Source organism: Ailuropoda melanoleuca, chromosome 2, assembly GCF_002007445.2.
Source record: "Ailuropoda melanoleuca isolate Jingjing chromosome 2, ASM200744v2, whole genome shotgun sequence".
Lineage (NCBI taxonomy): Eukaryota > Metazoa > Chordata > Mammalia > Carnivora > Ursidae > Ailuropoda > Ailuropoda melanoleuca.
This window is the reverse complement of record NC_048219.1, coordinates 92,186,979-92,210,984: the sequence shown is the minus strand read 5'-3', so window position 1 is coordinate 92,210,984 and position 24,006 is coordinate 92,186,979. Positions and strand designations below refer to the sequence as shown.

At 42.6% G+C, this 24,006-nt stretch overlaps 1 protein-coding gene across 12 annotated transcripts in view; it reads right to left on the bottom strand.

The window, feature by feature from the left end:
- SAP130 (Sin3A associated protein 130) overlaps positions 1–16,846 on the bottom strand; it is a 78,406-nt gene extending 61,560 nt beyond the window's left edge. For 5 of the 12 annotated variants that reach the window (XM_034654321.1, XM_034654326.1, XM_034654323.1 and 2 more), the window contains exons 1-7: positions 15,843–15,998; positions 14,921–15,038; positions 5,488–5,723; positions 4,613–4,771; positions 3,313–3,424; positions 2,106–2,239; positions 349–473 (exon numbers count right to left, since the gene is read on the bottom strand). In XM_034654321.1, the coding sequence (XP_034510212.1) occupies positions 349–473; positions 2,106–2,239; positions 3,313–3,424; positions 4,613–4,771; positions 5,488–5,723; positions 14,921–15,038; positions 15,843–15,914 (956 nt within the window). In that variant the 5' untranslated portion in view covers positions 15,915–15,998. Of the gene's footprint in view, positions 1–348; positions 474–2,105; positions 2,240–3,312; positions 3,425–4,612; positions 4,772–5,487; positions 5,724–14,920; positions 15,039–15,842; positions 15,999–16,684 lie in introns of those variants that run through there. The other 7 variants (XM_034654324.1, XM_034654329.1, XM_034654333.1 and 4 more) reach the window with 4 other exon arrangements.
- Positions 16,847–24,006: the final 7,160 nt, after the last annotated feature.

Here is a 24,006-nt window from a genome sequence, read left to right as displayed (position 1 = left end):
TATGCCTTTCAATTTTCTGCTCCAATCTGTTCTTAACAACGGTCCTCCCAGATCACCTTACAGGAAATAGTAAGCCTGTACTGCCTACCCTGTCACTCCAGATCCCACCCTAATTTTTCCCCAAAGCTCTTTTCACCATCTAAAAAACTTTGTCTTTTATTTGTATGTCTCCAGCCCCTAAAAAATAGAAACTCTATGAGGACAGGAATTTCTGGTTGTTCACTGCTTTATCTCCAGCATCTAGAACACTACACAGCTCATAAAAAGCACTCAGTAAGTGTTTATTGAGTTAAGTGAAAGGACAGAACGGAAAGGAGGAGGGCCTGATCTCCAAACCCCCAAATATACCTAAGTGCTGAATCAGTAGCATGTGCTGCAGTTGTAGTAATGACTGGAGACTGAGCTCTGGTGGCTGAGACAGTTGCTACCACGGCAGGAGGGATGGTGTTAGAGGTGGTCACAGGTGGACGAGACTACCAAAAGAAGAGAAAAAATATTTCATTTAAAACAAGAGGCAAAACAACAATAAGCCAAACACTGAAAGTATAATTTGAAACTTGGGTCTTCAAACAAGCATGTTTGTGTCCAAATGAAAGCAAATTCTCACCATTCTAAACAAGGAATTCTCTTTTCAGACAGGTAATTTTTAACACCCAAGAGATGAAATTACCAAAAAATACCCTATTTTGGCTGGATGGACTATATAAATTCCTCCTGTCCAAGCAGGACTGGATGCAACACTGTCCTATTAGTATGAGTTGGGATCCAACCCTTCAGATCTAGAGTGCCCATGGATTCATTGTTGGTTCTGGTGTAAACATTTTATACTACCACACAACCGAGTGCTTTCTACAGGGGATCTCAGCTGTTGGATGGAACTGCTGGCTCTCAGGCCCTCTAAGCTAGCAAACACATGAAAACAGCACTTTACTGTGGAACAGTCAGGGTGCCCAGATGCTCTCTGGCTGTTTTCACATGGATGTACTTTCCTTACCTTCCCCTAGACTACATCTGTGTGTAAAATCTTCACAAGATAAATGAGTTCCATGCTGGACTTCACCTGCTTGTCCACCATCGATTCTTTTGATCATCTGAGCTCTCCAGAGCAGTCCCTTTCTTGACCCTGATACACAGTTAAATTTGCAAACGCTGCCCATCCTGGATCTGCCTCTCACTTCCAGACCTTTTACCTATTGTGCCTGCTGTTACAGCTTGTTGTCTCACAGAACTGTCACACTATCTTTATTGAACTCCTTGTCTTGGTTCTTTCTCCAATCCTTTCTGTACACCATTTACACTCCAGGGGCCTAATGAGTCTCCAAATGTGTTTTATAAGCCAGCAAAGTCTGCTATTTTGTTTTAAATTGAAAACTCTAGGCTGGACATGTACTACCCCATGTCCTACTCAGCACCCTTCCTGTCTTAAATCCTACTGTTTCACATACATTACCAGTCTGGCCCCCAAAGTATCTGCATTTTCATCTCCTGTCTGTGATTCAGCTCCATTAGTCTTTCAAGGATATTTCTTTGATTGTATGTTACTGTGTTCAAAAACCTTAATGGCTCTCTGTTGTGTACAAAATCAAATTTATACTGTATCTTAGAGCTCTGAATTTAGAGACATCACAATGTCACCTCATAACACACTGTACCTCAGCAGTACTGAGCCCACAGATTTCCTTTAAAAAATGTTGAAAGGCTTTCAATGATGTCTTCTTTGAAAATCATACACACGTGCATAATAATGTGCACAAAATACATAGGGGCTCATAAACTGCGATTTGAATGAACGAAAACCTCTGGCTCTGCCTCTACTAAACACTGAATGTAACCACCACCATCTTCCTCACCACCATTCACAGTAGTGTTCCCTTTCACTGCCTCTCCACTTCTCTGAATCCCTGCTACCACACCCATCCCGTGAAAGCTTCCCTTACCAAGGCTCCTCTAAATCCCGACTGCTGATCCCATCAATGTATATAACCCAACCTTTCCGACCTCTTGGCAACTAGATCAAAGGTCACTTGAGGTCCAAGGACTCTCCCAGGCTCTAGCAGAGTAAAGAACTCAGAGCAGGCACTTAATACTTGCTGACTATCCACAACCTGACATGCCTGGATTGGTTGATGAATGATGTGCTGTACTGCTGGTTGAGCTGTAGCAGCATTTGGCAACTGGGAAGTCGGCCTCAGGACCGTGGTTACTTTAGAACTGGACATCACAGCAGCAGCGGCTGCACCTGGAAAAAAAATTTTTTCACTAGTATGGCTTATGGGCTCACAATTTACATAATTCCAATTATATGCTCTAGGAAAATAGTGTGAATAGTTTCTAAACCTCAGTATGTCAGTAATTTAGCAGAGGTGCTATACATATCATTCCCCTTTCCTCACACAGAAAATTAGCAGAATGTGCACTCAAGGGTTGTGATTTGATAAGATTAATAACCTGTATTGCTTTTTTAAGGACATTCTTGAATAAAACTGTCTGTTGTTTTTTTAACTACAAGTACGTAGAAAAGAAGCACGCACTGAATAGCACAGTGTGGTGCCACCAGCTTCATTTAGGCCAAGGCTCCAGTAGTGTAACCACCAGCGACGGTTCACTTGAACCACCAGTGCCCTTATATCATCAGTGCGAACATCAACACAGTACTACAGACAAGTGAAATCTTAGTATTTTAATGAAAGTGGTTTTGACCTAACAGAGACCCCCTTGCAGTCTATGAACTTCACTCTGAGAACCACTGAATTATGTTACGACCAAGTAAACCTGGTTTTGTACTTGTGAGCCTGATTTTGCCAACAATGATTTTATACTCGCCAATAGAAGGTTACAATTTCTGATCAAATAGTTGAGAAAAATCATTAAATTTAATACCTGAAAACCTATTAGAAGTTAGTTGTAAGAATAAATTCATCTTATGGCTATGTTACTTGAGTAACCATTATCACTAAACTTTAAGAATAGTCAGTATTTGCATTTCTGACTTTCTTATTAACAACAAACACCATTTGGACATCATAGCTTTGAGGAGTTCCTCATTACAAAGGACAATCTTTAGACCATACTAAAAAATTTGAACTGCTTCAAGTTTACACACACAAGCATACACACACTTGCTGAAATGCAACTATAATTCACATATACTAGATCATGCTCCAAATGTGTATTGCTCTAAGTTATTTGTTGTCCTATAACTTTCAGTAAGATGATTCTAGATATAATTTTTGTTAACGGTAACAGAAATCTCTTACCAAATATCTATCTGCCACTGCATTTGAGAATTTGAACAAAATGTGCAGTTTTTACCTCGAGGTAAATGAGAAGCTCCAATGTGAAGAGGGGGCCCAGGAGCATTGCTGCGGATAATAGACATCTGTACATTTGTGGTCATGATGTGATGTAGGTTACTGGGATGTCCCTGCAAGAAACAGGATGTAATGTTATTTTCATGTGCTTGGTTTTAGCCATTGATGCTTAGCCATTGCTTCTAGGAGGTCAGCTGCCTCCAAAAGTGGGTCAGGGTGTTCCTTTTAGACAGTGAGTATCCCAAGGGAAAGGACTTTAGCTTTTTTTTTTTTTACATAACATAGTGCATGATGACCTGTGCCAGCAGGCATGTGGTGACTATAAAGTCCCTTCAATGCTTCAAGCCTAGCTAGGTGCTAGACCTCTAATAGATGGACACATTTGACTGCTCACTTTGGGACACTCTCATCTTCAATATTAGTTTTTCACACTTCTTTTCTCTACTTTGGCCAAAAAGCTTATTTTTTCCTATTATATTTTCTTTACGTGCCACTGCATTCATCCATCCTTCATGTTCCTCAGGACTTCTAAGTAAACGTCAATTAGCACCCAGCAGGTACTCCCCTCCGAGTTCTTTAGCTCCCCGCTTAGATGTCCCTTCCTCACATGCTCCCAGCCCTGATGCCAGTGTTTCCCAGGCGGGGGTTCCAGTACTTCCGGGAGTACTCAGCAGTACGACAGAAGGAAGAAAATATAGTGTGTCTTCTTATATACCAATTTTTTCTTGAAAACTTGAAGGGAAAGGTTTTTAGATTCAGGTTTTTTCATTCTCAGTAATTCAAAATATTTAAGTAAATCATGTACATGTTATGGAGTAGGAGTAGAATCTCAGGAAAAAATTTAAGTTAAAACATGAGACTATGAAATAAGTGTTCACGCCCAGTGAGCTGCTTGAGGGAACCTGCTAGGTGCCCAAGAGATACACATTCATTCTCCTCAAAGAAAATCCTAGAAATGCACCACTGCCATGAGGCTATTCTCAATCCCACACAACTGGACTCTGAGCACCTCAAGGATACAGACTGTCTTAACTAGATTTGTATCTCACACTGAGGGTGGTGCCTCACACACAGCAGATGCTCGATACATACTGGCCAAATGACAAACACCACTGTGCATGTTGGTTTTATTTCCTGTAGATATCCTTCTCTCTTAAATCTACTATCTTCCCCTTGCAGATATCAGTGACCATTTAATCTTTTATTTAGTACAGTGCCTAATGTACTGCTGGCATTCAATAAATAATGATCAACAGTTTGGCATCTCAGTTTGAAAATCAGCAAATTAAGAGGAAAAAAACCTGTTGTCCACTGATTGTTGCCACAGGAATGGCTGAAGCTTGAGGGATGCTACTCTCCATGGTAACGGTAACCTGCCCTGGAACCTTGGGGGGAAGTGACAAGGTAGAAGGTGGAGCAGGAGCAATGGGACGGCTAGGCATGGTGGGCTTCGGGGGCGGCTGCAAACAGAAAACCACACGAAACATATCAATAGCTTTTTACGAGTGATGCATTTCATTCTATAATTAAAAGTACACAAATCAAACCTGGAGAGTGCCAGGAAAGATCCAGAAGCCTTATATATTTTATCTCTTAGCATCACAGCTTTTCTACTGAAGTACCAGCATTTCCATTTTACAGATGAGGAAACATACAAAGCAAGGCTATGTCACCTGCTCAAAGCCATGCAGACAGTAAAAACTAGAACTGGGACCGAGGCCCAGATCTACATGGCTCACAGCCCACATTTTTTCTTCTATACAATGCTGCATCCCACGTTTGGGCAGAAGTAAACAAATCTCCCAGTAACTGAAACACAGTCATGAGGTAATAGACAAGGCGATATTCTCAGATACCCCCGAATTAGCAGCTTTAAAACAAAACCTTGGAGAAGAGTGACACTCCAAGATAAAATCTGAGTTAGCATGCCCATAACTTGAATAAAATCAATGTCAAAACGGATACTAGAAAAGATCCTGTGATGCCAACTGCCCAGCAGCACAAGACTAGGCACTGCAGAACAGCAGGGCTCTAAGTGACAGAGAAGAGCTGAACTGACGGGGCAGAAAGAAAACACTACAATCCTGGATATAGCCTAAGACTTTGTGAAAATTGTCAAGAAGATTAGCCAGTCTTTAGCTGTGGTTTAATGTGAAATTTTAAACCTCTCCATTACCTTCATAAGTCCCTCCGAAAAGGAGAGTGGCACTGCTGGCGTCAGATGTGCTGGTGGGGCTGTCACTGTGACGGGTGTGCCCGATGCAACAGCATGGTGTGTAGACAACATCTGCACCTGTGGATAGGGCCTTACCACAACAGGCTCTTGCTTCTCTTCGCGGGACTGTAGGGAGCTGCTGGAACCCATGTGCTCCCTGGCAGTGACTTCAGCCTCTCGACTAGATTCATCGTTGACTAGTAAGGACATTAAGGGAGAAATAGCATGTCATATGCTTCCAGTATTACTTAATATTAATGAATTGCACAACACATACAAGAGTGGCACTTGCAACTAAGTTTCAGGGTTGACAAAGTGACAATTTCTTTGTGAGATTTTCTTAATGAGAATTTGGGCATTAGGTTCCCCTAACAGATATCAAATCCAAGAGCCACACCTATGGAACACAGGACTTACTTTGGATATTGTGACTTTTCCACTCCTATGAACAAAGGGCCTGATAACTATCTAAAATTAACTCAAGGGGTACCTGGGTGGCTCAGTCGGTTAAGGGTCCGCCTTCAGCTCAGGTCATGATCTTGGGGTCCCAGGATCGAGCCCCACACTGTGGTCCCTGCTCGGGAAGCCTGCTTCTCCCTCCCCCTCTGCCCCTCCCCCTGCTCGTGCACTCTCTCTTAAATAATCTTAAAAAAAAAAAAAAAAGAACTCAGAAGAGCAAAACTAGATATGTTTTCATTTAAGATATTTAAAAAGTTATAATAACATTAACACGATAATTTAAATACAATTTTTTAAAAGATTTTATTTATTTACTTGTGAGAAAGAGTGCACACATGTGCATGACTGGGGGGAGGGGCATAAGGAGAGAAAGATGCAGATTCCCCACTGAGTGCGGAACCTGATGTGGGGGTCTTGACCCCAGGACCCCAAGCCAAAGTCAGTTAACCAAGTCACCTAGGTACCCCTAAATACAATTCTTAAGTTCAAGAACATATGGGTTTTCAAAAAAATTTCCTACAAAGCAAATATGGAAATCTCCATCATTACAATGCACATAGCCTCTGAAACTCAACAATTCCACGTATAGGAATGTATCCTATAGATACATGGCATATGTGTAAAATGACTTGTGTATAAGAGTATTTGTTTCACCATTTTTATTCCAGTAAAGGAAGTTTTAAAACCTACATGTCTATCAACAGGGGACTTGCTATATAAATTATGGTATACTCCCACAACAGACTACCATGTGACTATAAGAATAAAACAAAGAAGCTTTTTAGGTACTCTCATGAAAAAACTGATAGCATTATGCAAAAATAACTAAGAATACACAGATGAAAAAAGCAAGGTACAGAACAGTGAAAAAGTAATGAAATATACACAAACATATTTGTGTTATTTTCTTACGTAGAAACATAACTCCCAAAGCATCTTGATTTCTTCATGGCAAAGAAAGTGGATTCTGGGAGAACAGGGATAAGAGAAACACTTTTCACTGTATACTTCCTTTGGGAATTTTGGACCATGAAAACATGTAACCTATTTAAAAACTAAGGTAAAAAATCAAGGACTTGGGGTGCCTGGGTGGCTCAGTCATTGTCTGCCTTCGGCTCAGGGCATAATCCTGGAGTCCTGGGAGCGAGCCCCACATCAGGCTCCTCCACTGGGAGTCTGCTTCTTCCTCTCCCACTCCCCCCACTTGTGTTCCCTCTCTTGCTGGCTGTCTTTCTCTCTGTCAAATAAATAGATAAAATCTTAAAAAAAAAAAAAATCAAGGACTTAATCTAATAAAAGAGAGTTCGTGAAAATATTATCTCATACTTGTCTACCATTTTCCCAAAATGATATTAACATTTTTTTGAACATAGAGATTATACTTATGTAAAAAATTTTAAATCTGTAAAACTATCAAGAAAATAAAGCTGCTCCCAAAGTCTATTTCCCAAATGCACCAAGAGTTAATATGTTGGTAAAACCTTGAGACATTTCTCACCTCTTTAATTTTGGGGGGGGTTTATTTAACTTTTCAATGAACTACTATCTTCATAAAGTGCACAAATGTAAACCCTACAGCTCAATGAACTTACACAAGCTGAATACACCTGAGTAACCACAGCACCCAGCTCAAGATGCAAAAATTCCCTAGAAGCCCTCTGCTCAGCTGGATTCTTCACTATCCCTTCCAAGGATATGCACTATCCTAACCTCTAGCACCACAGATTACTGTTATCTATTTTTGAACTTTATATAAATAAGACTCATAGCAAATGTACTCTGTTGTATCTTTCTTCTTGCACTTACAGGTATGAGGTCCATGAATGTCACTGCATGTAGCTGCAGATCTTTCATTGTCAGTACAGTAGGTCACTGTGGGAATCAACTACAAATTATCCATTTTACTGTTAATAGGCTTTTAGATAGTTTTCACTTTTCAGTAGTGCTAGTAATATTCCCACACATCCCTTTTGGTGAACTATTCACCATTTTTATTGGATATATACCTAGAAGTGAAATTGCTGAGCAATACTGAATATATACGACATAATTGAAAAAATGTTAAATGAAATTCCATTGCATAGATATACCATAGCTTTTTTTTTTTTTCTTAAAGTAGGCCCCAAGGCCAGCATGGAGCCCAGCGCAAGGACTGAACTCAGCACCCAGAAATCAAGACCTGAGCTGAGATCAAGAGACATCTGTCTCTTAACCAACTAAGCCACCCAGGCATCCCAACTATAACTTTTTAAATCATTGTATCACTGCTGGACTTTTAGGTTATTTCCAAATTTTTTGTTATTATCCACAACTTGGATAAAAATCCATATGTATTTTGAGGCCTTGTTAAACGATTTCCTCAGGAAAAAAATTTTTGAAAATACGTGTGCTGGGTGAAAAGACTGATGCATGTTTTATTTTTTGTTATATATTGATTTTTCTTCCTGGTCATTATGTTTTTAAATTTTGATTTTTAAAACCACTTTATGGGTGATAGGTATTAAGGAGGGCACTTGTGATGAGCACTAGGTGTTATATTTAAGTGATGAATCACTAAATTGTACACCTGAAACGAATACTACCCAATATGTTAACTACAATTTTTTTAAAAACTTGAAATCAAAACAAATAAATAGAACCACTTTATTGATATATAATTTACATACAATAAAATGGCTATTCTAAGAGTGGAGAGTTCAACAAGAGTTTTTTTACGTTCTTACCAACAACCTAGGCACAGAATGGCTGGGTCAAATGTAAAGTGTTTAACTTTATGAGACTGCTGGAATACCTTCCAAAGTGGTTGTATCCATGTTATGTTCCTGTCAGCCAGTGTATTAGAGTTCTGGCAGCTCCTAATCCTCACAATTCTTGATACACAGACATTCTAGTGGGTGTATAGCAGGTCTCTCACTGTGATTTTTTTTTTAAGATTTTATTTATTCATTTGACAGAGAGAGAGAGACAGCCAGTGAGAGGGAGGGAGAGAGGGGGGAGGGGAGAGGGGAAACGGGGGGGGGGGGGGGGGGGTGGAGAGGGAGAAGCAGGCTTCCAGCGGAGCAGGGAACCCGATGCAAGGCTCAATCCCAGGACCCTGGGATCACACCCTGAGCTGAAGGCAGACGCTTAAGGACTGAGCCACCCAGGTGCCCCTCTCGTTGTGATTTTAATTAGAATTTCCATGACAAGGATGTTGAAAATCTTTTATGTGACCACAGGTTATTCATATATATCTTCCTTTGTGAGGCGTATGTGTCTAGTTTTTATCTGTTTTTTAGTCAATCAGCTTTATTGAGGTACAATTTAAAAAACCCACTAATTCTTTATATAAAATCAGATAAGGGGCGCCTGGATGGCTCAGTCCTTGAGCGCCTGCCTTTGGCTCAGGGCGTGATCCCAGAGTCCTGGGATCGAGCCCCGCATCGGGCTCCTCTGCTGGGAGCCTGCTTCTTCCTCTCCCACTCCCCCTGCCTGTGTTCCCTCTCTCGCTGGCTGTCTCTCTCTCTCTGTCAAATAAATAAATAAAATCTTTAAAAAAAAAAAAATCAGGTAAGATTTTACAAAAAAAGACTGTACTACACGGCTCCTGGGTGGCTCAGTCAGTTAAGCAGCTGACTCTTAATTTCGGCTCAGGTCATGATCTAGGGGTTGTGAGATCGAGCCCTGCGTCAGGCTTCACACTGGGTGTGGAGCCTGCCTAACATTCTCTCCCTCTGCCCTGCCCTCTAAAAAAAAAGTATACAGTCCTATAGCCACAATACAATCACGATACAAAACATTTTCCATTTTTTTCACTGGTTCATTCATGGCCCTTTGCAGGCAATTCCCTCCTTCCCACCCTTCTGTCCCTTAGAAACCACTAATTTGCTAATACTATAGCTTTGTGTTTTCTGGAATTCCATGCAAATAGAACCATATGATATGTGGTTCTTTGTTTTTTAAGATTTATTTATTTGAAAGAAAGAGCACGTGTGTCAGTGCGTTGGGGGGGATGGGGAGGGAGAGAAGGCAGAGGGAGAGAATCCCAAGCAGACTCCCCGGTAAGCCCAAGGAGGGGCGTGATCCCAAGACCCTGAGACCACAACCTAATCTGAAACCAACTGTTGGAAGCTCAACCAAGTGAGCCACCCAGGCACCCCAATACAATGTGGTCCTTTGTGTCGGCCTCCTTCTCTTAGTACAGTTGACCCTTGAACAACATGGGTTTGGATTGCATGGCTCCACTTACATGTGGATTTTTTTAAAAAAACATTTTATTTATTTATTTGGGGGGAGAGAGAGAGCATGAGCAGGGGCAGGGGACAGAAGGAGAGGGAAAAGCAGACTCCCCACTGGTCAGGGAGCCTGATGTGGGGTTCGATTCCAGGACCCTGAGATCATGGCCTGAGCCGAAGGCAGACACTTAACTGACTGAGCCATCCAGGTGCCCCTATGTGGATTTTTTTTTTTCTGATAAATACAGTACAGTGCTGTAAATGATTTTCTCTTTCTTATACTATTCTTAATAAATTTTCTTTTCTCTAACTTACTTTATTATAAAAATACAGTATATAATGCATATAAAATATTAATATGTATGTATTGTTTATGTTATCAGTAAGGCTTCCGTTCAACAGTAGGCTATTAGTTAAGTTTTTGCAGAGTCTAAGTTATACTCAAATTCCTGACTGCACAGAGGGTCAGTGACCCTAACCCCAGGTTGTTCAAGGGCTAAGTGTATAATGCTTTTGAAGTTCATATGTTGTTCTATATACCAGCTGTTTGTTCCTTTTTAATGTTGAGTAGTATTCCACTGTACATATAAACCAAACTATATTTAGTCACCAGTTAATAAATTCTGGGTTGTTTCCAGTTCTTGGCTATTATGAATACTGCTTCTATGAACATTGAAGTATGGGTCTTCGGACATACATTTTCATTTATCTTGGGTAAATATCTAGGAATGGGACTGCTAGGTTGTATGGTTAAGTTTATATTTAACTTTATAAGATACTGCCAAACTGTTTTCCAAAGTGGCTAGATTATTTTGCATTCCCACCAACAACGTATGACTTCTACTGGCTCCACAAACACATCAAACCTGGTACTGCTGGTCTTTTAATTTTAGTCATTCTAGTGGATGTGTACTATTTTCTGTGGTTCTAATTTGCATTGTCCTGAGGATTAATACTATTGGGTATCTTTTATGTGCTTACTAGACATTCAGATAGCATCTTTGGTGATGTGTCTATTCAAGTATTTTGCCCATTAAAAAAAAAATCAGGCTGTCTCATATAGCACAAGCTATTGAGTTACAAGGGTTCTTTATATACTTAGGATGTTAAGTCCTTTGCAGATATATTTATTGCAACCGTCTTCTCAATTTGTGGCTTGCCTTTTTATTAACAGTGTCTTTTGAAGAGTAGACATTTTAAATTTTGATAAGGTATAAAATACCAGTTGCTTTTGTAATTAGTGTTTTTTTGCAATCTAAACAATTTTTGTTCACCCCAAGATCGTAAACAGTTTCTGTATTTTCTTTTAGAAATTTTAAGTTTTAGATTTAGATCCATAATGATACTTTGTGAGTTAATTTTTCTGTACGGCGAAAGTAAAGGTCAAGGTTCATTTTTTCCATACGGATATTCGTGTTCAAGCACTATTGTGTTGAAAAGACTATCATTTCTCTATTGAATTATCTATGTACATTTGTCAAAAATCAATTGACCATTATGTGTGTGTCTATTTCTGGATCTTCCACTTTCAGTGATCTATATCTCTATCTTTATGCCAATATCACACTCTCTTGATTAGTGTAGCTTCACTGCAAGTCTTGAAGTAATGTAGTAGAGTCTTCCAACTTTCTTTTCATTTTTTTTTTAAGGGGTCAAAATTGCTTTGGCTATTGTAGGTTCTTTGGTTTCCACATAAATACAAATTCAGGCTGGCAATTTTTACAAAAGGACATGATAGCATTTTGATTAGAATTTTTTTTTTAATCTACAGATCCCTTCGGGTAGAACTATTATCTTAAAAATACTGAGTGTTTCAATAGATGAAAATGATTGATCATTTCATTTATCTAAGTTTTTAATTGTTCTCAGTCACATTTTTCATAGTTTTCTAACCCCAAGTCTTACACACATTTTTGTTAATGTATCCTTAAGTATTTGTGGGGTTTTTTGATGCTATTGTAAAAAATTTCACTGTTCATTGCTAGTACTAAAAATATAATCAGTTTTTATACCTTGAACTTTTATTCTGCAACCTTTACTAATTTCACTTATTAGCTCTAATGGCTTCTTAAATATATGATCTTTATATATAATCATATTGTGAACCTTCCCTGCTGTCCAAACAGATTTTCCCCTTAAATTTTTAAGGGAAACAGACAATTTCATAACTCTCTCCCAAACCTATTTGTTCAGAAAAACGTTGATTTTTGACAATTTCACTACGATATAATGTATTGACAATTCTTTGTTAAGCTCTTTTTAGAATCATTTAGAACAAAAGAATCTTGAACGAATAATTAAGAAAACTTGCTGTAATCCATACTTCTGACCTTTGAACATGTATTTGAAATCCTGATATGCTTAGGATCCCAAATTAATTCTTCTAATAAAAGTAATAGGAAATATAGAGAAATATTTAACTCCTTACGGAAAAACTTTTGTTTCACAGAGTCACTGAAGGGAAAAACACACACAGTATTCAAAGTAAAATTATAGACAATTTTGGTCTAAGTCAATGATTTCCTTCTCAACAAAATCTGAGGGCAATTATTACTAATTGACACCTTTTTTTGATTTTGTGTGTGTGGTTTTTTTGAGGATTTTATTTATTTATTTGACAGAGAGAGACAAAGCAAGAGAGCAAGCACAAGCAGGGGGAGTGGCAGGCAGAGAGATAGGGAGAAGCAGGCTCCCCATGGAGCAGGGAGCCCGACTCAGGGCTCGATCCCAGGACCCTGGGATCGAGACCTGAGCTGAAGGCAGACACTTAACCAACTGAGCCACCCAGGCACCCCTGATGCTGTTTTTAATAAGCAGTATAATTCTTTGTAAATAGACGTTCAAAAATATTCTCTTTAAGCTATACTCCTTTAAATCATTCCATGAATTTATACCAAAGACAATTTGTCAAAAATATTTGTTAAGGAGCAAAGAACTTTAAGCTGCTCTGTAAGGACTTGTTGACCACTATTTTGTGCCCTACAATGTAGGAAGTATAGCACATACAAAGGTACACAAGGTTCCAGGTTCCAGGACATGATTCCAGCCTTCACTCTAGGAGGTCCTACCCCTGACTCCTGTGGTCTAGGCAGCAAAGACCCCTTAGAGAAAGTGACACCTTAGATGAAACCTCAAGGAAGGACAGGAATTAATCAGATAAGTGAGTGTGAAAACGAAGAAGGAAGATTGTGGCAAAAAGAACAATGTATAAAGACTCAAGGTCAAGAATATTGGGAACTTTTTGTCCTTCGTTTAGAAAATGAGTAGTTACTATTAAGCAGGAGACAAGAAACAGCTTAAAATTACTTCAAGTCTAAAGAGAACTAAGATAAATTTGTAACAAAAACTGAGTTGGCAGGAGGGAAGCAAAGGGATAACGAGGCTGAAACATCAGACAAAGGTCCACAGCTCACATGTACAAGCCAGAGAGACACAGCAATTAAAGATGATGCCTGTGTTCCTGGCCTGAGCAATGAGCAGATAGTTTTACCATTTACCATGATAAGGAACTTAGGAAGCAGGTGGTGAAGAAAAGGGAATAGAAAAAGGAATACTTTACTTTGCAATGTCATTTTTTTTACTTGATATATATACAGAGAAAAAGACTACTTGAAAGAGTACCTCAACTTTAGCACTGATGACTGGACTGGATACTTTGTTGCGGAGTGCTGTCCTGCCCATTTTGGATGTTTAGCTGCATCCCTGGCCTTTAAATATCAGATGCCAACAGTACCCCCTAGTTGTGACAACTAAAAACGTATCCAGACATTGCCAAATACTCCAGGGACTGCAAAATCACCCCTGCTGAGGACCACTGATCTAACAGGACTCAAAGGGCATACCACTAAAAACTAAGTGCATATATGTGTATAATGCAGTTGACCCTCGAACAATGCAGGGGTTAGGGGTGATGACCACACCTCATATAACTTTTGACTCCCCAAAAGCTTAACTAATAATCTGCTGACTGGAAACCTTGCCTGTAACAGTCGATTAATATGTATTTTATATGTTATAGGTATTATATTCTTACAATGAAGTAAGCTACACAGAAAATGTTATTAAGAAAATCATAAGGAAGACAAAATACATTTACAGTACTGTACTACGTTTATCAGAAAAAATCCACATGTAATGGACTTCTAGAGTTCAAACCCGTGTTTTTCAAGGGTCAACTGTACTTTTTTTTTTTTTAAAACCTTCTTTCCTAGCTCATAGGCTCCTAAAATGCCTTACACACATTTGGACTCCCTCATGGCACTATTATATCTCTGGGTCTTAAAGGAGAACAAGGAGAACACATTAATGTATTTAAAATATAGTTCTTGTAGGCCTTTTTTGCTATAAGTTTCACGTATAGGCTAGTATATGAGAAAGGATTAAAAATTTTTTTAAAAACCTTGTTTGTTTATTTATTAAGGGTGGGAGGGGCAGAAGGAGAGGGAGAGAAAGAATCTTAAGCAGGCTTCATGCCCCGCACAAAGCCCGAGGTGGGGCTCAATCTCACAACCCTGAGCTGAAATCAAGAGACACTTAACCAAATGAGCCACCCAGGCACCCTCAAAAAACCTTGTTTAAATTAGAATTGTAATATATCCTTCTTCAAATTCAATAACCTAGTATTTACTAAAATCCCACAAGGAATTTGCTAATTTTTAAATGAAAAAACTGGCAATATTCTTAAAGCAAGAAACAATATAGAAGAATGTCACATATCTCACCTGTGGCAGCTGGGTTTAACAATCCTGCAGAACCACTGTTTGCAATCTGTGAAGGAGCCTGGCTTAGCCCAGTGGAAGGGGTTCCTAACCGAGGAAACTGCTGAGAACTCATTTCCACCTGCAGTGCATAGTCATATGGTTATTACTAAATTCTCACATTAGAATCAACAATGAGAAATTAAAGCATCTCCAGTACCTATACTTTCCCTTAGAAAAGCAAATGCAGCTTCATTCACCTAGAACAATTACTTGTGATTAACATATGGTGCAGAAATGATCTAAATTCTGTAAGTTTTTAAGGCACATGGATTCAAGTAAAAGTAAAATCGTTTGTGTGGTGTTGGGGTATACTATGACATTCTGTAAATACTTACAGATTATCGCTCTAAAAAATCAACACCGAATCCTGTACAACAGCCATATGACGGGTATTAACACAATACGTAAGTATCTGTATAAAGTTTTATGAAAAATGGCATGTTCCTTTGAAAGACTGAAGCTCACACCAAGGTGAACACAACTGTCATCAGTATGTCATAGGAGGAACCTGAGGGGAGATGCCCTGTTCTAAGAAATCAGAAAGCTTGTATCAAGACCTAATCCAAAAGGAACTCTCAAATGGTTTTCTGCACAGGCCTCCATTCACCGACTTCCTCCCCCTTCTCTCACAGACCCTCCACTGAGCCAGAGGGACCAGAGACCTTCGCCCCTTTCTCTAAAATCGACCCCCACTTTTCCCTCAGGAGCCAAGCTCCACCGATATTCCCAATTCGCACGCAACCCCACCCCCACCCCGAAGCCCACCGCTGAGATCGCACAACACAGGTTTCCAGACACACTTCGGGTGTCTGAGACTTTGTCTTGGGGGGGTAGGGAGGACGGCGTTCTGGGGAGCCACAGGACAAGTGGTGTGCCTCTTTACCTGCAGCCGCCGCCCGCCGCCCGCACCACCCGCTTCCATCTCGCCGGGCTGGGGGTGCCGCGGAGGGCCCATCTCGGTGGCAGCGCTGGACTCCTGGGTCTTGGAAAGGACTCCTGCCGGAGCACGCCTCGCCCGCCGCTGTCCAGCCCCGCCGGCCCCGCTCACCCCCGCCACCCCGCCGCGGCTCCGCTCCAGCCTTCTTCCCCCTAACCTGCCCACCTCCCCCGCCCGCCCATTGGCCCCACGCCGGGCGCGTCACTCGAGTCCCCGCACCAATCCGCGGAGGCCTGCGCGCTCTGATCCCGCCCCACCCTCCCGCCGACTCTCAGCCAATCAGGCGCGAGCCTCGCCGGGGCAGCCCAAACCCCTCGAGGCTGAGCCAATAGTAGAGGAAGACATGCGCTCCCGGAGAGGGGGGCGGGGAGGTAAGAGGCCCCGCCTCGGTCGGGGTCTGAAAGCGGCGGGCGCAGGGCCCGGATGTGGAGAGTCACTTTAAACTGCTCCAGGAGCCAAACTCCCTGGGCCGCCCGCCCGCCGGCGCTCCCCCGGCCGCTCCACTTCCCCGCCGGGGCCCACTCCCGCCACGCCCCCAAGCCCGAAACAGCCCACCCCTCCTGGAGCCTCTCCCTTCCTTGCCGCAGGACACCAGGTCCCTGTCGCCGGCCCAACCGCCGTGCCCAGCTCGTGAAAGAGCCTAGGTCTGAGCCGCCGGAGACGAGGCACCGCTGCCCTTCCCCAGGGACGCACAGCGGGACGGACGCTGCAGCCCGGCTCGGCCGCCCCGCCCCCTCGTCTCCTCCCCTCTCCTTCCCTCCCCTCCCGGGCGCCCGTCCCGCCATTACCTGGGTGCTGCGCCGAGGGGCCGCCGCGCCGCCTCGAGCTCGCTCCCGTGCGCTCTCCGCCTGTGGTGCGGACGCCCTCGGGCTCCGGACCCGCCGCCGCCTCCGGGGCGCTAGCACTCTGCCCCCAACCCCTCAGCCCAGCGCCGCTGCTTCCGCCGCCGTAACGAGCCTCTCACCTATTGGCTGGAGTAGGCCCCGCCCTCCTCTGGGGAAGCCAGTCACCACTCAGTATGAGCGGGAAAGCAGACCGGTCTGCCCCTTGGGGCCGCGGAGGCCTCTGGGAAATGTAGTCTCCAGTGTCAGGAGGGCGGGCCTGGGCGGGACCTCCAGGCGACCCAGCCGGTGCAACACACCCCTTTGCTGCCTGGAGTGGGTTCTGCCTTTTCTCTTTGCCTAGTAAAGAGGTAGTGGAGCCCACCCTTTTGCCTTAGCTGATGGCACTAGGTTTCATTTTAGCAAGGGAGGTGCGGCACGGGAAAAGGCTAATGGAGGCCGACTATAGCGGGACGAAGAGGCCGCAGGCAGGGCCGAGGATTTTCCTGACTGTGCTCACTTCCCCGCGCCCCGTTGTGGGACTTGATGTCACCACCGAAGGCGACGGCCGGCAAAGCCTAACCACCGTTGGAGAATCGGATGCGCTGAACTGGAGCAGCTCTGTCGGGTTTGCGCCGAGCGCGCCGCCGTCTCGAGAGCAGTGCACCGGGCTCGGCGGCCTCAGAGTCGTGCTCCCTCTGGTTAAAGCTGACTGGCTCAGAGAGGGGCTCCTGGCACAGGACTCGGGCACTGTGCACTTGCTCAGTTTTTCCAGATTACAAAGAAGAGAAGGGGGATGGTGTTGCTTTGTTGTTGTTTTGTTTGGGGTGGAGGATTGGAGTTTGTACACCTGTAGAAGTCTTAGCCAAAACTGGTGAAGCAAAATTTGGATATGTTAATAGAGATTATGTCCCCCTTCTCCTTTCCCAGATGGTAATTTAGGCCTGGAGTTTTGTAACTAGTTAGAAATAAGTGGGGGGTCAAATTCCTCCTTCCTATCCCGCACAGCTGTGTAAGATAAGTGCTTTCTAGGAAGACCGTAGCTCACAGCAACAAGGATGAGTCTCAAGTACCCCTCTCCTTCCTCAAGCCACTTTCCTTTCTCACTTTCTTCCCTTCGTAAATTTCTTCTAAAGGTAACTGATGTGATACACTGTAGCCTCCCCTCTCCTTAGGCAGTCTATACCGCTTGTTGGAGTCTGCACCTGCCACCCTTCTCAAACTGCTCCCCAAAAGTTGCCAGTGTCCTACTTCACCCAATGGTCCTTGCTTAGTCCTCCTTATGTCTAGCTTACCAACAGTAATTCCTCCTTAAAACGTTCTTCTCTTTTCCTCTATAACCACGCTCTCTCCTGGTTCTATTCCTATCTGTATCAAGCTCTGTTATACATTTTCTTTCTCAAAAATACAGCATTGTCCAAGGCTCCTACCATCTTATAATGCTATACTATCTTCCTAACTGGTTTAATGCACTCTCACAGTTTCAAAGATCATTCTTGATAATGACTCAAAATCTTATCTAAACAATAATTTCTCTCTGAGTTGTACACCTACAGTCCCACAAATATGTCTTACAATCCCCTGAAAGGTAACAGACTGAACACCTTTATTGATTTGCCTCATCTATGAACTCCTTTTGATTTCTGGGTTTGATAAATTACATCACCATCCTCTCTGGAGGCCTTTGGTTTTATTGTTGTTATTTTCCATTTTTCCATCTCCCAATGTCATTATATGTACCTTTGTACCCCGTTTCCAGTAGCTTCCATAGCCTTGGCTCAAGCTTTCACTATTTCTTGTCTGGATTATAGTAGTGCTGTAATCGAGTGCCCCCACCTGAATCTCTTCCTACTCCCATTCTGTCCTCCACAGAGTTCTTTTTCTAAAACATTAATCTGAGTCCATTCTTCCCATCCATGATGATCCAATAACTTCAGAATAAATCTTTAAATCCTGTATTCAAGGTCTTAATAATTTAGTCCCTCTTACCCAGACATAGGGTACTCTCTCAACAGTAGTTTCCACCAATTCTCCACATGGTTTGATTTCCAGTACTTTGTTCAAGGCTGACATGCCTTCTACAAGGCCCCAACCTTCAGCGATCATTGGTAGAGTTCTGCTGATTCTACACCTGCAAAGAAAATTATTTATCTTCTCCTACAAGTCTTCATGAATTCTTCCCTCTCCCCCGACAGGATACTTCCTAGAACTTCTTCAGTACTTCTAATATAGCACTAACCTGTCTACCCTGTATTCCTCCTGGAGTAGGCAGAGAGAGAAATTACTCATCTTTATATCTCCAGTCAAAAGGAAGGATTCAATAAATGTTTGCTGAGTATAGTCACAAACACATCACTGTAGATGGATGAAATCTGAGTTTTCCTTAGTTACTAGGGACAGTCTCTGTTGCTTTATTCGTATGTCTCCAGTCCTTCATATCATGGATACCTGAAGGAAAATCCATGGTTATGTTGCTAGGTTTTAGAATCCCCATCCACTGAGCTTGGTGTGCTGAAGACATACCAAGACACTCCTTTTGCCCCAGCTGAGCTGAATCTTCCATACATCTCAGGTATTCAAGCCCCCTGTCAGTTTCAGGGGCTTATTAGTATCTTGGGTCTTGATAATGATGTTGCTCACATAGGATAGTTTGGATGGATTGAGCAAAGACACCAACAGGTACCATAGCTGCTTGGTGGTTATCTAAAGTTAGGCAAGTAACTACGGCCCTCTTCCAACAAAGAGGACAGGTTCTCAATGCAAGCGTCCTGTGGTGGTCAGTCAAGAGTCAGTGGGAGGTCTATAAGTGTTGGTGAATCTGTAACAGGCCTTTGGCACTGGACCCCAATGGTTATCAGTCTGTAAGAGCCTGGCTGGTCTAATGACACTGTTTGTGATTCCTCTAAGTCCAGATACTCCCCTTGGCCCAACTCTTCAGCCAGAGAAAAATAGTCCCTTCCAGTTCACTCATCTGTAAAGTGAGAATACCATTACTTATCTCCGTCTTATTGTATAGATTAAATGAGCTACAGATATAAAGGGTGTAATGCTTTTGAACTTTGTCATATCCATTGTTTTTTATTTTTTATTTTATTTATTTTTTTTAAATTAACATATAATGTATTATTTGTTTCAGGGGTACAGGTCTGTGATTCATTGGTCTTACAAAACACCCAGCGCTCACCACAACACACACCCTCCCCAGTGTCTGTCACCAGCTGCCCCATCCTCCATTTCCCTCCGCCTCCAGCAACCCTCAGTTTGTTTCCTATGATTAAGAGTCTCTTATGGTTTGTCTCCTCTGGTTTTGTCTTGTTTCATTTTTTCCTCTCTTCCTTTATGATCCTCTGCCTTGTTTCTCAAATTCTGCATATCAATGAGATCATATGATAATTGTCTGTCTCTGATTGACTTATTTTGCTTAGCATAATACCCTCTAGTTCCATCCACATCCATGTAAATGGTAAGTATTCATCCTTTTTGATGGCTGAGTAATATTCCATTGTATATATACCATATTTTCTTTATCCATTCATCTGTTGATGGACATCTGGGCTCTTTCCTTTGCTATTGTGGACATTGCTGCTATAAACATTGGGGTGCGGGCACCCCTTTGGATCACTACTTTTATATCTTTGGGGTAAATACCCAGTAGTGCAATTGTTGGATCATAGGGTAACTCTATTTTCAACTTTTTGAAGAACCTCCATACTGTTTTCCAGAGTGGCTGCACCAGCTTGCATTCCCATCTGTTGTTTTTATAACCTTCATCTGTTTATTACTCAGGCCAGTCTCAGCATCTATTTCCTCATGACACCACATTCTGTGCCATTATCCCTACCCCAAATGCACCTATGCTAGGTGTGGTGGATAGATCCTAGGATGACCCCTTGTGATCCTCCTCCTGGTATTTATTCCCTGGAGTAATTCCTTTCCCTTGAATGTGAGCAGGACCTGTGATTTGTTATAATAGAAAATGGCAAAAGTGATGAGATGTCACTTCCTTGACCATGTTATGTTCTTTGAGACTGTCTTGCTGTCAGACTTACTCTTGAGGCTCCTACTTGGCCTGATGAAGCAGCCATGTGACATGGCAAGGAACTGTAGGTGGCCTGTAGGAACTGCTAGCAACTTCTGGGATTTGAGTGTGGCTTCCAGAAAACACCTGCAAGAGTTTGGACCCTCAGTCCTACACACCAAAGAAATGAATTCTGCCAACAACTGGTTGAGCTTGGAAGTTGATTCTTTCTTAGTCAAGCTTCCAGATAAGAACCTAGTTCAGTTGATACCTTAATTGTCACCTTATGAGACTCCAAGTAGGAGAACAAGCTAAGATACACCTGAACTCCTGACGCACAGAAACTATGAGATAATAAATGTGTATGGTTTCAAGCTGCTAAGTTTGTGGTGATCTGTTATGCAGCAATAGCTAACTGATACACCCAGAGTAGGGTGGCATCTGACCCTAGGGCATCTATTCTATAGGCTATCTTGAAGGAGTGTTCTGTTCAAACTAGAAGGAATGTAATTATCCAACCTTCTCAATTCTCTTCAGAATTTGAAATATAGAGAAGAAGAGAAGGAGCAGAACCTGAAAAGCCTGAGCTTCATGAAAACCAAGAGAAAAGCGAACCAGAAATAGGCTGGAGCCATAGACAGAAAAGAGCAGCCTGGAGTTCCTGAGGATCACTGGTAGTCATGGGAAACCCCTAGAAGCAGAAATACATAGGGGCCAATTCACCAGGCAGTGGGTGAGAGATGGACAAACACCTCTTAGAAAGCCAGAGCAACCAGCTAAGTCTCTGAAATTGACCAGGAGCCTTGTGGGTCTTCATCTGCAGCCCACTCTTCATGAGCCAGGGTGAACCCATCTTCTTTACAGCCATTCACATCTTGTTGATAAATGCACATGAACTTGAGTGAGTCTCACTGTAGCTGCCAGAAGCTGTCAAGTGAAGTGTGAAGTCTAAAGGCAGGCAGTGCAGAGTGAATACAGTGGCTGCACCATCTATAAAAATCCAGGATACTCTCTCCTGTCTGCCAAATTTCATCTGCTGCCTCATGATCAAGCACTGGCTCTAGCCATCTACTACTCTGTTTCCACCCGGAATGGTCTAATGTTAAGTGGACGGCAATTCAGTTGTGACACTCATCACCCAATTAGAGCAGGCCTCACAGGTTGAGGGCAGAGTCCACCACAGTCTGCCTTCACTTCGGATGCCAGCCACAAGTCTCAGGGAGTCCCCAGGCCACCTGAACTTCTGACTGACTGGCTAGAAATTCAGGGGTTCCCATGAATTTGTTTAATAATTCACTAGAATGACTCACAAAACTCAGGAAAGCTCTATTGTTACAGCTACTGTTTCATTATAAAGGATACACATGGGGGAGATCTGAGAGGAAGGGCAGATCTTCCATGCTCTCTTCTCATAGAATTGGAGTGCATCACCCTCCCAGCACATCAGTGTTTCACAACCAGGAAGCTCCTCTGAACTTCAGCGTGCAGAATCTTTATCAGTGTTTCATTACGTAAGCATGATCAGTTAAATCATTGGCTGCATGATTGAACTCAATCTCCAGCTCCCTTTCCATCCCCAGAGCTGAAAGTCCCTGCCCTCTGCCCTCATCCTTAAAGCTATCTAAAGGCCCACCAGGAGCCACCTTATTAACATAACAAAATCACCTTCATCATCCAGGAAATCCCAAGTGTTTTTGAACCTTGATGCCAGAAACCCAGCACAAAGACCACACAAATTATTTATTATACCACAGCATTACATCGGTATTTTAGCCAGGAGTAAGGAGCAAAGAAGGCCCCATCCTTTCCACTTAAAAGACATTTACTGGAAGCTACACAGGACTATTTCACTAATATCTAGCGGCTGGAACACAGACACTGTATTGCAAGAGAGTCTGGGGACTGCAGAGGTTTTCCTTGACAGTAATGTGTCTAGCTAAAAATTGAAGATACTATTTTTAGGAAAGAAGGGAAGATTGGTGTTTCAGTAGGCAATGGGTGGTATTTGAACAGAACTCATGGAAAGGATGGAGAGAAACACAAAAGGCAGAAAGAAAGTTTTTTCATTTCAGCCTCTGTGGGAAGCTGAGCTGTCAGGGAGCCACTAAAAACAGCTGTGAACAGTTTCCATAGTAATAGACGCCAGTGTCCGGGCCCCCAACCCTGAGATCTGGCAGTGGCTGCCAGGAGCAGGGCTGTGAGTGTGCCCACATGAGAGGCTAGGTTATTGTCTATGGTGTCAAGAAGGATAAGAGAGATCACCTGACAGCCATAGGTGAAGACAATGGCACACATCTCAAGGAACAGACGGGAAGAATGGGCCACTCATTCCACCAATAGATTGAGTGACAGGCACGCCACAGAGGCTGGTTATGCAGAGCCCAAACAAATAGATCCATCACCACCCTCGGAGAGCACTGTATAAATACAGTAAAACTTCCCTGCAGGGGGGTAGAGGCAGAGTCACAGAACTAATAAGTGGTGACCGTTATTATGACAATACCTTTACTCCCAGGCTTGTGTGGCCATAGAAATCCCAGTGAAGAATCATTGCTCAAACACTTTTTGTAGAAGAATGTGAATGAACACTGCAATGAACAACTGGTGTTTTGGCTGATTCATAGTCCTTTCTTTTAGGAAACACTCTTCTCCACAACCCCACATATAGTGATGACCATCACATAGCCTTGTCCCCTGACGTCTATGTTGGGTGTGGGCTCTGCTGGGAGAGAGACTTCTCTCTCACGAACTGGAAACTTGTGTGGAGACATGCAGAGATTGAATGAGAATGGAACCCAGTCACTTCATGGCAGCCCTTCAAGGTTCTGGTACACAGGATGCCAGGGATGTCTGGGCTCCCACCCTTTCTGGAGTCCGCTCCTTGGGCTCTTCTTTGGGCTCTCTGTGCGTTTCAGCATGTATCTGAATTAGTTTTCTATTGCTGTTATAACAAATTACCACAGACTGAAAGAACCCACATTTATTGTCTTAGTGTTCCACAGGTCATGTGTCTAATGTGAATCCTACCTGGTATCAGGCAGGCTGTTTTCTGTTCTGGAGGCTGTAGAAAGAATCCATTTCCTTGCTCATCTAGGTTGTTGGCAGAATTCAGTTCCCTATGGTTGTAGGACCAAGGTCTTGTTTTCCTGCTGCTGTCAACTGAAGGCCCACATTTCCTGGACCTGGACCCCTTCCTCCACTTTTATTTTTTATTTTTTTTTTAAATTTTATTTTATTATATTGTGTTAATCACCATACAGTACATCCCCAA